Source organism: Oncorhynchus masou, chromosome 5 (genome assembly GCF_036934945.1).
Source record: "Oncorhynchus masou masou isolate Uvic2021 chromosome 5, UVic_Omas_1.1, whole genome shotgun sequence".
Lineage (NCBI taxonomy): Eukaryota > Metazoa > Chordata > Actinopteri > Salmoniformes > Salmonidae > Oncorhynchus > Oncorhynchus masou.
The window spans coordinates 60,925,572-60,938,490 of record NC_088216.1 but is presented as its reverse complement, the minus strand read 5'-3'; the positions used below and the strand labels follow the sequence as shown (position 1 = coordinate 60,938,490).

The following is a 12,919-nucleotide window of genomic DNA, read 5'->3' as shown; positions in this document are numbered from 1 at the left end:
CATGTAGGCTTGTCTAAGCTCGTTGATGCCAGACATTAAGCAAACACTGAATGGTTTTTTACTGTTGTTATTTGCCTACACGTTACTGTAGCGTATGCTTTTTAATGAACTGTAGTATATCAATACACAATGGACCAGGACGAAAATAATCAGAGCCCCCAGCCTAATTGAAGTTGGGGGCAACGCAAATACCATCAGTAACCTACAGAACTTGAGACAAGCACATCCAGTATTAAACCATGGAATGTGTTGATTAAAACCTCTAAAAGTCTAAGCCGTTGGGCAATGCTAAAATATGTAATTGTTTTAAGATGGTCATACCATGGATAATTTAGCTATTTGATTTGGAATTTTAGGACCCTTTAGGTATCAACAATTATATTTAAAAAAAATAATAATTTAATAAAATATTGAATTTGGCCTTTACTACTATAGCCCATAGAAACACGTTGAATAACACATTCATAAATGTCCCAAAGAGACAGTAAAAACATCATAATGAATAAGGCTTTGACGTGTCTGTCCTGTATCTCGGAGATTTAAGAAAGCTCAGGAATATCTATATTTTCTGGGACACATATTTAACCCCTTATTGTTGTTGGACTACCTCCATACATCCATTCATTTGCATGGGCTACCTTTGTGGGGGTTGTAGAGCAAAACGGAGAACATGAGAGTCTCATTAGTTTGTATGCCAAATCGTTCTGACGCTTTCATGAGAAGACCGATTTTCGGATGGGTCTGACAAACACCGTTGTCAGACATAGGAGGATGTTGTGGATTGAGAAGTAGCCGATGCAAAAAAACAAAATCTCTAGGTTACATCTCTAGATTTTTAAAATGATGTTACTTAGATTGACACACGGCTGCATCAATCAGACTCTTAGGGATTTTAACCAGAGAATGGCCAAACCCTTATTTTATTTGACCGTTATTTAACTAGGCAAGTCAGTTAAGAACAAATTCTTATTTTCAATGATGGCCTAGGAACAGTGGGTTAACTGCCTAGTTCAGAGGCAGAATGATAGATTTTTACCTTGTCAGCTCGGGGATTAGATCTTGCAACCTTTCGGTTACTAGTCCAATGCTCTAACCACTAGTCTACCTGCTGCCAAGCCCTTCTCACACCTACAACTTGTGTATTAATCAAAACCTAGCCATTTCGAGCCACCTGCAGCTATTGCACTCTTAATTCCGTCTGTGAAAATAGCAAAAATATTTCTTACACCCCTGGACCTGTAGCACTACTGCCAGTGCTTAGATTTAACATTGCTTTACATTCGTCTGTAATGAAGTGCAGAGCAAATGTGGATAAGAGATGACTAGTCTCACGAGGTTGTGATCCATATCCCCACTTCTAGAGGCCCTTTCTATTTTCTCTCTCTCTCAGATGTTGTCCCAGAAGGAGGCAGAGAAGGCGGTGCTGTCTGAGAGAGTGTCCATCCTGCAGGCAGAGCTGGGTACTGCAACCCTGGAGCTGGACAGACTGGCCAGAGAGGCAGCACATTACAAAGAACAGGAGAGGGTAATTATAGACCGTTTAAGGACTCTGTTCCCATTCTGTACTACCGTGAACTTTTTTTAAAGACATTAAAGTTTCCCTGACTTTGTCGGCAGGCCACAGTGGGAGCTCTGACCAGTGAGTTACTGGAGCTTCGCTCTCAGCTGGAGGAGGCTGGCAGTGTTCATGAGCGGGAGCTGCACCGGTTGCAGGAGAACAGCTCTGACCTGCAGACACACACTGATGCTGCCCTCAAAGAGGTAAGAGGTGGTTAGAGTCAGGGATGGAGCCGGTGACCATTTCTGGTTCAACATTTCTTCACCACTCTCCCTAACTTCCTCTTCCAGCTGGAGGAGTGCAGAGCTTCTCTCTCAGCCAGTGAGGAGAGCCGAGACCAGGTGAGGCGGGACATGCTGGAGATGGACAGGCGCCTCAACCAAACCCGTGACACCGGGGAAGGGTACAGAAGGGATGGGGTAGAGCTACGGCGCACCCTCACTGATGTCACCAAGGAGAGAGACACTCTCAGCCTATCAAATACCCAGCTGAGGGAGACTCTGAGAAGTGCAGAGACTGAGAGAATCAGGTAGTACTTCGCTGCGTACCTCTGACCCTGATTGTCACCTTTCAAATGTTCATTTACTAGTATCACTCTCTGTTAGGTAGTAAAAAGTAAACACAGAAGGCATCAACTGTATACTAAAGGACGAAATATGTGTGTGTCAGTGTGAAGCGTCAGTGTGAGGAGAAGGAGCAGCGGCTGGCTGTTCTGGAGGAGAGCCTGTCATCTGCACAGAGAGAGGTGATGGAGCTCCGCAGCTGTCTGAGAGAGGTGGAGAGGTCACGGCTGGAGGCCCGGAGAGAGCTGCAGGAGCTACGCAGACAGGTCAGTCATACCCTCACATCTCTGAAACACTTTGTTTATTCTTTTACACTTATTGGTTTACCTTACCTGCTGTAGAGAACTCAAATTTCACCAGGGCATTGAGTTATTGCTATCCACTGGATCTTACCAGGCCTTGGCTTGGCTTAGAAATATTCTAGAAATTGTCCTCCATTTGATCACTGCATCAGGTGAAGGTACTGGATGGAGAGAAGGAACAGAAAGGGAGGGAGGTGGCTGAGTTGCAGACGCGTCTCTCCCTGGAGGAGCAGAGAGAGGAGGAGAGAGGGCGGGAGATCTTCTCTCTCAAACAGAAGCTGGCCGAGGCTGACACAGCCAGGACTTCCATCAAGAAAGAGGTGAGGAGGGAGGGAGGGGAGTGGTTGGAGTAGAGTGAGAGGTTAGATTGTATTTATGCTTGTTTAAACATAAAACTTAATCAACTGCCGTCTACACCTCTCTCTGCTGTACTTCTTTTCCCCTCCTCCTCTTCCCTCCCTCCTCCCTCCAGCTGTCCATCCTCCAGAGGCGTCTGACAGAGTCAGAGTCAGGCTGGCGGGGATGTGAGAGGGAGCTGACGGCCCAGCTTCAGGATGCCCGGGGCTGTGAGAAGAAGCTCCAGGATGAGGCCAGGAACCTGTCCCTGCGGGCCCAGACATCCCAGGACTCCCTCACTCAATCCAGCCTGCAGCTCAGCGAGGCCCAGGGCCGCCTGGCTGCCACCGAGGTAGAGCTGGCCCGGGCCGAGGCCGGACGCAGGGAGCTAGAGTTCCGCCTGGGCAGCTTGCAGTCGGCACTGACCCGTACGCTGGGTATTGGGGCAGGGGGCCGGAGAAGTGCCAGTGGGGGCAGGGGCAGGAGCCCCAGAGGGAGCCCCCCAGCAGCATCCTACAGCAGCATTACACGTCCCCGCAGCCTCTCGCCTCTACGCTGCTCACTTTCACCCCCAAAAGGTGAGGATAAAATGCTCACATATCACAGAACATGTCAGTGTGAAAGTGGGACATAAATTGTGAGGAGTTATACTGTATATAATCTTTTCTTCCAGATTTTGGAGGCTCGACCCCTGACAACACATTGGGCTGCTCAAGGCCTATCTCCCCAGAGCAGGGTGACACCCCCCTCCCCATGCCCCTGCCTGAGCTGGACCCTGAGACACTGCGCTGCGGCCTCAGAGACTTCCTCCAGGAGCTCCGAGAAGCTCAGAGAGACCGGGTACTACAGCCACACTACATGGGCAGAGCAGTACACATATTTAGATTTTATACACATTCTCCAATTCTAACAGATTGAAGTCCCTTTTCACTCTTTACTTTTAGATGAATTATCTCAACATTGTGCTGTAAACATTTCTGCAGCACTGATATGTGACTGTAGGAAATGCTAAAAGTCTGTCAGATTGTCTGAAGGCATGTTGTTGAAATGTGTTCCTGGTGTTGGTTTCCAGGATGAGGCTCGCTGCCAGTTGGGGGCGCTACAGAGAGAGTTGGAGGAGGTGACAGGGGAGAGAGACTCCGCCCAGAACCGCCTCTCTCAGCTACACAACACACTGCAGGAGTGCCAGGAGGGTGAGACACACACTCACGTTGCACGCAAACCATAAGAAGGCCAAGAGAATCATTTACACAGTGAAGTCATTGACAGACATACAAAGACCCTGGGAGAGCACACGTTAGGAACACGTTAGGAACACGTTAGCGTAAAGACCTTGTCTGTGAATGCTCCAGTGTTGTGACTGTCTGTCTTTCCGTCCAGGTAAGCGTGGTGTTGACGGGCGTCTGAGCTCCACCCAGGCCATGCTCCAGCAGCAGGAGGAGACGGCAAGGAGGGGAGAGAGGGAGAGGAGAACCCTCACTGACAGAGTCAAGGAGCTGGAGAGAGCCCTGCAGACTGCCGAGACAGAGAAAAAACACACACAGGTAGACATACACGCACACAAACACATACTTACTGTGCGATATCTTCCCTGACAAGGATTCTAGTGTCTGCTAACACACAGTGCTGACCACTGACCTGCCAACACTGCCATATGTTGACCCTGCAGGAAGCACTAGGTGGAAGCAGAAAACTGTCATAACAACAGATGCCACAGAATACTGAGTCATTAAACAAAACTCCATGTCATATTTCTGGGCAAAGCAACTGTCCATATGTCCAGTCCTCTAAGTCCAACCCTCACACCACCCTAGAAAACACTCCCCATAGCCGACAACAGAGGGAGCATGGGGAAAGTGGGAGAGAGAAAGGGACTGGCTGAGGGAGAAGGAAATAGAGAGATTGAGAGGGTTAGTGGGATAAAGTGCAATGGAAAAGACGAACCAAGGGAAAGGAGGGTAGGTGTTTATGATTATAGAGATTATAGTTAGGAGCCACAGAATCAAATAGTAGATAATTTAATAGACTGTATTTCTGGGAAAAGACTCAAATGATTTATGTTGCTGGAAAGAAAGGGGAGGAAGTTTGGGAGCAAGGGGGGGGGGGGTTCAGCATTATAGGGAGTTGAGAGAAGAAAGAAGGGATGTGGCCATCTGTGGATCAACTGTCTATCTGGCCTGGCCTCTCTGAGAGTGTGTTTGTGGAGTGTCTCTGTTTTCCCCCTGTGTCCAGTTCTATATCTCTCCACAGAGCAGCCATTCTGCTGCCAGACTGGGTCACCATGACATACTGTAACTGTATGGACTGGCTGGCTGGCTTTGACATGTGATCTTGATGTGACTGCCAGTCTGCCAGTTTCATCTCTTTTAGCTCTCTCCTTCTCTTTCAGTCACTCTCTCAATCTCTACCTCTGTCTCCCTTTCTCTCACCTCAACCTCTTCCCTCCCCTCCCCTCCCCCCCTCCCTCCCCCCCCTCCCTCCCTGTAGGACCAGTTGAGTAAGCAGCGTGCGGGCGAGGTGCGTCTGGAGGCTGAGCGGAGGCGTCTGCGGGAGGCCCTGGAGGTTGCCGAGGCCCGGGGGACCAGGGTGGAGCTGGGGAGACGCAGCCTGGAAGGGGAGCTGCAGAGACTCAAACTGAGCCTGGGGGACAGGGAGGCCGAGAACCAGGCCACCCAGGAGCGCCATGATGCACTAGTCAAACAGGTAGCACACTGAATGAAAACTCAATCAATCTACTATAGAGGAACAAGTACACCCCCATTTACGTCATGCTGAGATTTAACCAGATTTAAACGGAAACACACTAAGACACACTGACTTAAACCACTCACACACTCAGTTGTGCATCTGTCCCAGGTGGCGGAGGGGGAGAGCTGTGTGGCGTCGCTCCAGAGAGAGGTGGACAGGCTGAGCCAGGCTTTGTCTAAAGCCCAGGAGGGAGAGGTCTGTCTCAGAGAGAAGAACCAGAGCCTTTCCCAGAGCCTCCAGGAGGCCACCGTTGCCCACAGCGCCACCCAGGGGCGCCTTGTCGCACTGCAGAAGACCCTGGGGCTGGCCGAGCAGGACCGCAGGCATCTACAGGTAGGTGGAGGAGGAATCATTGATAGGACAGTGGGCTGAAATTCAAGTGTTTGTTTTTGTCAAGGTTCATCCCTGTAATTTAAATAGGATTAGAGCAAATTGTAATGAGTAGTCTAGATTGAACCCATGAAAGTGAATGTAGTGTTGCTGTTTTCAGGAGCGAGTGGATGGAGCGCGGGCGTCCCTGACGGATGGGAAGAGAGGCATGACGGCCCTCACTGAGCGCGTCCAGAGCCTACAGACTGAGCTGACTCAGAGTGACCTGAGACGAGGAGAGCTGGAGGCAGAGCTGGCTCACACACAGGAGGTGAGAGGGAGGGAGAGAAAGAACGAGAATGAAAGAGAGAGACTTTTACTCATACATAATCATTTCCTCAACACTAACCTTATACACACACACAGGAGGAGAGTGGTAAGGACATAGCGGGGGCATGTGAAGAATTTACATTAAAAAACATGTAACAAAAAAGAGCGGGAGACATAGGCCTGTATCTCATCTGAATAGCTGTTACCTCACCCTGTCTCTCCTTTAGGCCCTGCGTCAGCGGTCTGCCAGTCTGACAGAAGCCCAGCGCAGTGCCCAGTCTGCCCAGACAGAGAGGGTGTCTGCAGAGGAAAGGCTGCGCGGGCTGCAGAGGGCCGTGGCCGTGCTGGAGACAGAGAAGAAGGATGCAGAGAGACAGGCCGTCCGCCTGGAGAAGGACAAAAACGCACTGAGAAATACACTGGACAAGGTGAGACAGGAGTGAGAGAAATATGAACCACAAACAGAACATTAGGAATATCAATATCAAATCAAATTGTATTAGTCACATGCTCCAAATACAGCAGGTGTAGTAGACCTTACAGTGAAATGCTTACAAGCCCCTAAGATGAATATGATGACTGTCGAAAAAAGTTGGGAGTATTGATTTTCAATCAGTTCATTTCAGGAAGTGAATTTAAATGCAATTCATGAAAGACAAAAATCCTCTGAAAATAATGGCCGGTTTTCAATTAACTTCCTCAATTAATTGGATTAAACATGGAAATCAAATCAAATTTTATTTTTCACAAGCACCGAATACAACAGGTATGGATGAGAACAGGTAGACCTTACCGTGAAATGCTTACTTACAAGGCCGTAACAACAATGCAGTTCAAGAAATATAGTTAAGAAAATATTTACTAGATAAACTAAAGTAAAAAATACAATTTGGGCGACTGGAGTCTTTGACCATTTTTTGGGCCTTCCTCTGACACCGCCTAGTATATAGGGCCTGGATGGCAGGAGGCTTGGCCCAAGTGATGTACTGGGCTATTCACACTACTCTCTGTAACGCCTTACGGTCTGATGCCGAGCAGTTGCCATACCAGGCAGTGATGCAACCGGTCAGGATGCTGAGGGGGAAAAGGTGGTGTTGTGCCCTCTTCACGACTGTCTTGGTGTGTTTGGACCGTGATAGTTTGTTGATGATGTAGACACCAAGGAACTTTAAACTCTTGGCCCGTTCCACTACAGCCCAATTGATGTTGTTGTCCACAATCAGCTCCTTTGCCTTGCTCACATTGAGGGAGAGGTTGTTGTCCTGGCACCACACTGCCAGGTTTCTGACCTCCTCCCTATAGGCTGTTTCATCGTTGATCAACCCTACCACTGTTGTTTTGTCAGCAAACTTAGTGATGATGTTGGAGTCGTGCTTGGCCACGCAGTTGTGGGTGAACAGGGAGTACAGGAGGGGACTAAGCATGCATCCCTTAGGAGGCCCCATTGTTGAGGATCAGCGTAGCAGATGTGATTGTTCCTACCCTGACCACCATCAGGAAGTCCAGGATCCAGTTGCAGATGGAAGTGTTTAGTTCCAGAGTCCTTAGCTCAGTGATGAGCTTTGTGGGCACTATGGTGTTGAACGCTGAGCTGTAGTCAATGAACAGCATTCTCACATAGGTGTTCCTTTTGTCCAGGTGGGAAAGGGCAGTGTGGAGTGCAGTTGAGATTGCATCATCTGTGGATCTGTTTAGGCGGTAGGTGAATTGGTGTGGGTCAAGGGTTTGTTGTTTTTATTTCATTTTTTAAATGTAACCTTTAATTAACTAGGCAAGTCAGTTAAGAACAAATTCTTATTTACAATGACAGCCTAGGAACAGTGGGTTAACTACCTTGTTCAGGGGCAGAATGACAGAATTTTTACCTTGTCAGCTCGGGGATTTGATCTTTCGGTTACTGGCCCAACGCTCTAACCACTAGGCTACCTGCTGTCGTGAGCCATGACCAGCCTTTCAAAGCACTTCATGGCTACCAACTTGAGTGCTACGGGGTGGTAGTCATTTTACCTTCACTTTCTTTGGCACATGGACTATGGTGGTCTGCTTGACACGTAGGTATTACAGACTCGTGCAGGGAGAGGTTGAAAATGTCAGTGAAGACACTTGCCAGTTGGTCCGTGCATGCTCTGAGCACAGCTGGTGCTCTCATGCATGCTTCAGTGTTGCTTGCCTCGAAGCAAGCATAAAAGGAATTTAGCTCGTCTGGTAGACTCACGTCACTGGACAGCTCACTGCTGGGTTTCCCTTTGTAGTCCTTAATTCCATTGGATGAATCCTGGAACATATTCCAGTCTGTGCGAGCAAAACAGTCCTGTAGCATCCACATCATCTCACCACTTCCGTATTGAGCGAGTCACTGGTACTTCCTGCTTTAATTTTTGCTTGTAAGCAGGAATCAGGATAATATAATTATGGACAGATTTGCCAAATGGAGCGCGAGGGAGAGCTTTGTATGCGCCTCTGTGTGTGGCATAAAGCGCCGCATCTGGATGAGAATTTTCTTGTTGAGTGCGGTCCTAGTGCCAGCATCGGTTTGTGATGGTAAATATACCGCTACGAATAATATGGATGAGAACTCTCTCGGTAGTTAGTGTGGTCAACAGTTTATCATGGGGTACTCTACCTCAGGCGAGCAATACCTTGAGACTTCGTGCACCAGCTGTTATTGACAAATAGATACACACCCCCAACCCTTGTCTTACCAGACATATATATGCTCTGTCCTGCCGATGCATGGAAAACCCAGCCAGCTCTATATTATCCGTGTCGTCGTTCAGCCACGACTCGGTGAAACATAAAATATTCGTTTTTAATGTCCGGTTGCGAGGATAGTCTTGAACGTAGGTCATCCAGTTTTTTTCCAGTGATTTTACGTTGGCCAATAGGACGGATGGTAGTGGGTAAACACCCACTCGCCGACGAATTCTCACAAGGCACTACGACCTCTGCCCCCAGTATCTCCGTCTTTGTTTCATGTAAATTACATGGATTTGGGCCTGGTCTCGGGGAAGCAGTATATATTTTGCGTCGGACTGCGTCTAGTTTGAGGTGAGTAATCTCTTCTGATGTCCAGAGGCTATTTTCGTTCATAAGAGATGGTAGCAGCAACATTATGTGCAAAATAAGTTACAAACAATGCGAAAAAACTAACTAAATAGCACAGGTGGTTAGGAGCCCGTAAAACGGCAGCCATCCCCGCCGGCGCCATTGGGGATGGCTGCTGTTTTGACCCCAATATCTACTGTTGAATGATATTGAGGTGATTCTGACTATGTATGACTGTTTCTCCAGGTGGAGCGTCAGAAGCTAAAGACGGAGGAGGGCAGCATGCGTCTGTCTGCAGAGAAAGGCCGTCTGGATCGCTCCCTCACCACCGCAGAGCAGGAACTACAGGACGCACAGAGACAGATAGCACTGTTACAGGTAGGCAGGAGACACAGAGACAGATAGCACTGTTACAGGTAGGCAGGAGGCACAGAGACAGATAGCACTGTTACAGGTAGGCAGGAGACACAGAGACAGATAGCACTGTTACAGGTAGGCAGGAGGCACAGAGACAGATAGCACTGTTACAGGTAGGCAGGAGACACAGAGACAGATAGCACTGTTACAGGTAGGCAGGAGACACAGAGACAGATAGCACTGTTACAGGTAGGCAGGAGGCACAGAGACAGATAGCACTGTTACAGGTAGGCAGGAGACACAGAGACAGATAGCACTGTTACAGGTAGGCAGGAGGCACAGAGACAGATAGCACTGTTACAGGTAGGCAGGAGGCACAGAGACAGATAGCACTGTTACAGGTAGGCAGGAGACACAGAGACAGATAGCACTGTTACAGGTAGGCAGGAGACACAGAGACAGATAGCACTGTTACAGGTAGGCAGGAGGCACAGAGACAGATAGCACTGTTACAGGTAGGCAGGAGACACAGAGACAGATAGCACTGTTACAGGTAGGCAGGAGGCACAGAGACAGATAGCACTGTTACAGGTAGGCAGGAGGCACAGAGACAGATAGCACTGTTACAGGTAGGCAGGAGGCACAGAGACAGATAGCACTGTTACAGGTAGGCATGAGACACAGAGACAGATAGCACTGTTACAGGTAGGCAGGAGACACAGAGACAGATAGCACTGTTACAGGTAGGCAGGAGGCACAGAGACAGATAGCACTGCTACAGGTAGGCAGGAGGCACAGAGACAGATAGCACTGCTACAGGTAGGCAGGAGGCACAGAGACAGATAGCACTGCTACAGGTAGGCAGGAGGCACAGAGACAGATAGCACTGCTACAGGTAGGCAGGAGAAACAGAGACAGATAGCACTGTTACAGGTAGGCAGGAGAAACAGAGACAGATAGCACTGTTACAGGTAGGCAGGAGACACAGAGACAGATAGCACTGTTACAGGTAGGCAGGAGGCACAGAGACAGATAGCACTGCTACAGGTAGGCAGGAGACACAGAGACAGATAGCACTGCTACAGGTAGGCAGGAGACACAGAGACAGATAGCACTGCTACAAGTAGGCAGGAGACACAGAGACAGATAGCACTGTTACAGGTAGGCAGGAGGCACAGAGACAGATAGCACTGCTACAGGTAGGCCCGGAGGCACAGAGACAGATAGCACTGTTACAGGTAGGCAGGAGGCACAGAGACAGATAGCACTGTTACAGGTAGGCAGGAGAAACAGAGACAGATAGCACTGTTACAGGTAGGCAGGAGACACAGAGACAGATAGCACTGTTACAGGTAGGCAGGAGACACAGAGACACATGGCCATGCTACAGGTAGGTAGGAGACAAAGAGACAGATAGCACTGCTACGGGTAGGCAGGAGACACAGAGACAGATAGCACTGCTACGGGTAGGCAGGAGACACAGAGACAGATAGCACTGTTACAGGTAGGAGGCACAGAGACAGATAGCACTGCTACAGGTAGGCAGGAGACACAGAGACAGATAGCACTGCTACAGGTAGGCAGGAGACACAGAGACAATAGCACTGCTACAGGTAGGCAGGAGACACAGAGACAGATAGCACTGCTACAAGTAGGCAGGAGATACAGAGACACATGGCCATGCTACAGGTAGGAGACACAGAGACAGATAGCACTGTTACAAGTAGGCAGGAGGCACAGAGACCGAGCACTGCTACAGGTAGGCAGGAGACACAGAGACGATAGCACTGCAACAGGTAGGCAGGAGGCACAGAGACCGATAGCACTGCTACAGGTAGGCAGATAGCACTGCTACAGGTAGGCAGAAGACACAGAGACACGATAGCACTGCAACAGGTAGGCAGGAGGCACAGAGACAGATAGCACTGCTACAGGTAGGTAGGGGACACAGAGACACATGGCCATGCTACAGGTAGGCAGGAGGCACAGAGACAGATAGCACTGCTACAGGTAGGCAGGAGACACAGAGACGATAGCACTGCTACAGGTAGGCATGAGACACAGAGACGATAGCACTGCTACAGGTAGGTAGGGGACACAGAGACACATGGCCATGCTACAGGTAGGCAGGAGGCACAGAGACAGATAGCACTGCTACAGGTAGGCAGGAGACACAGAGACAGCACTGCTACAGGTAGGCAGGAGACACAGAGACAGATAGCACTGCTACAGGTAGGCAGGAGACAGATAGCACTGTTACAGGTAGGCAGGAAGCACAGAGACAGATAGCACTGCTACAGGTAGGTAGGAGATACAGAGACACATGGCCATGCTACAGGTAGGCAGGAGATACAGAGACAGATAGCACTGCTACAGGTAGGCAGGAGGCACAGAGACAGATAGCACTGCTACAGTTAGGCAGGAGGCACAGAGACAGATAGCACTGCTACAGGTAGGCAGGAGGCACAGAGACAGATAGCACTGCTACAGGTAGGCAGGAGGCACAGAGACAGATAGCACTGCTACAGGTAGGCAGGAGGCACAGAGACAGATAGCACTGCTACAGGTAGGCAGGAGGCACAGAGACAGATAGCACTGCTTCAGGTAGGCAGGAGACACATATCACTGTTACAGGTAGGCAGGAGGCACAGAGACAGATAGCACTGCTACAGGTAGGCAGGAGACACAGAGACAATAGCACTGCTACAGGTAGGCAGGAGACACAGAGACAGATAGCACTGCTACAAGTAGGCAGGAGATACAGAGACACATGGCCATGCTACAGGTAGGAGACACAGAGACAGATAGCACTGTTACAAGTAGGCAGGAGATACAGAGACACATGGCCATGCTACAGGTAGGAGACACAGAGACAGATAGCACTGCTACAGGTAGGCAGGAGGCACAGAGACAGATAGCACTGCTTCAGTTAGGCAGGAGACACATATCACTGTTACAGGTAGGCAGGAGGCACAGAGACAGATAGCACTGCTACAGGTAGGCAGGAGACACAGAGACACATGGCCATGCCTAGCACTGCTACAGGTAGGCAGGAGACACAGAGACACATGGCCATGCCTAGGAACAGTGGGTTAACTGCCAGTTCAGGGGCAGAACGACAGATTTGTACCTTGTCAGCTCAGGGATTCGAACTTGCAACCTTTCGGTTACTAGTCCAACGCTCTAACCACTAGGCTACCCTGACGCCCCAGATAGCGCTGCTACAGGTAGGCAGGAGACACATATCACTGTTACAGTTAGGCAGGAGGCACAGAGACAGATAGCACTGCTACAGGTAGGCAGGAGACACAGAGACACATGGCCATGCTACAGGTAGGTCGGAGACACAGAGACAGATAGCACTGTTACAG

The 12,919-nt window shown here is 49.4% G+C and overlaps 1 protein-coding gene across 3 annotated transcripts in view; it reads left to right on the top strand.

Moving 5' to 3' along the window:
• The window catches only part of LOC135540032 (rootletin-like), a 45,839-nt gene that overhangs the window by 23,662 nt on the left and 9,258 nt on the right, over positions 1–12,919 (top strand). For all 3 annotated transcript variants that reach the window (XM_064966337.1, XM_064966336.1, XM_064966335.1), the window contains exons 22-35: positions 1,391–1,525; positions 1,618–1,761; positions 1,849–2,087; positions 2,228–2,387; positions 2,576–2,743; positions 2,896–3,337; positions 3,433–3,599; positions 3,832–3,952; positions 4,140–4,303; positions 5,247–5,462; positions 5,616–5,840; positions 5,998–6,147; positions 6,374–6,574; positions 9,438–9,569. In XM_064966337.1, coding sequence (XP_064822409.1) covers positions 1,391–1,525; positions 1,618–1,761; positions 1,849–2,087; positions 2,228–2,387; positions 2,576–2,743; positions 2,896–3,337; positions 3,433–3,599; positions 3,832–3,952; positions 4,140–4,303; positions 5,247–5,462; positions 5,616–5,840; positions 5,998–6,147; positions 6,374–6,574; positions 9,438–9,569 — 2,664 coding nt within the window. The remainder of the gene's footprint in view (positions 1–1,390; positions 1,526–1,617; positions 1,762–1,848; positions 2,088–2,227; positions 2,388–2,575; positions 2,744–2,895; positions 3,338–3,432; positions 3,600–3,831; positions 3,953–4,139; positions 4,304–5,246; positions 5,463–5,615; positions 5,841–5,997; positions 6,148–6,373; positions 6,575–9,437; positions 9,570–12,919) is intronic.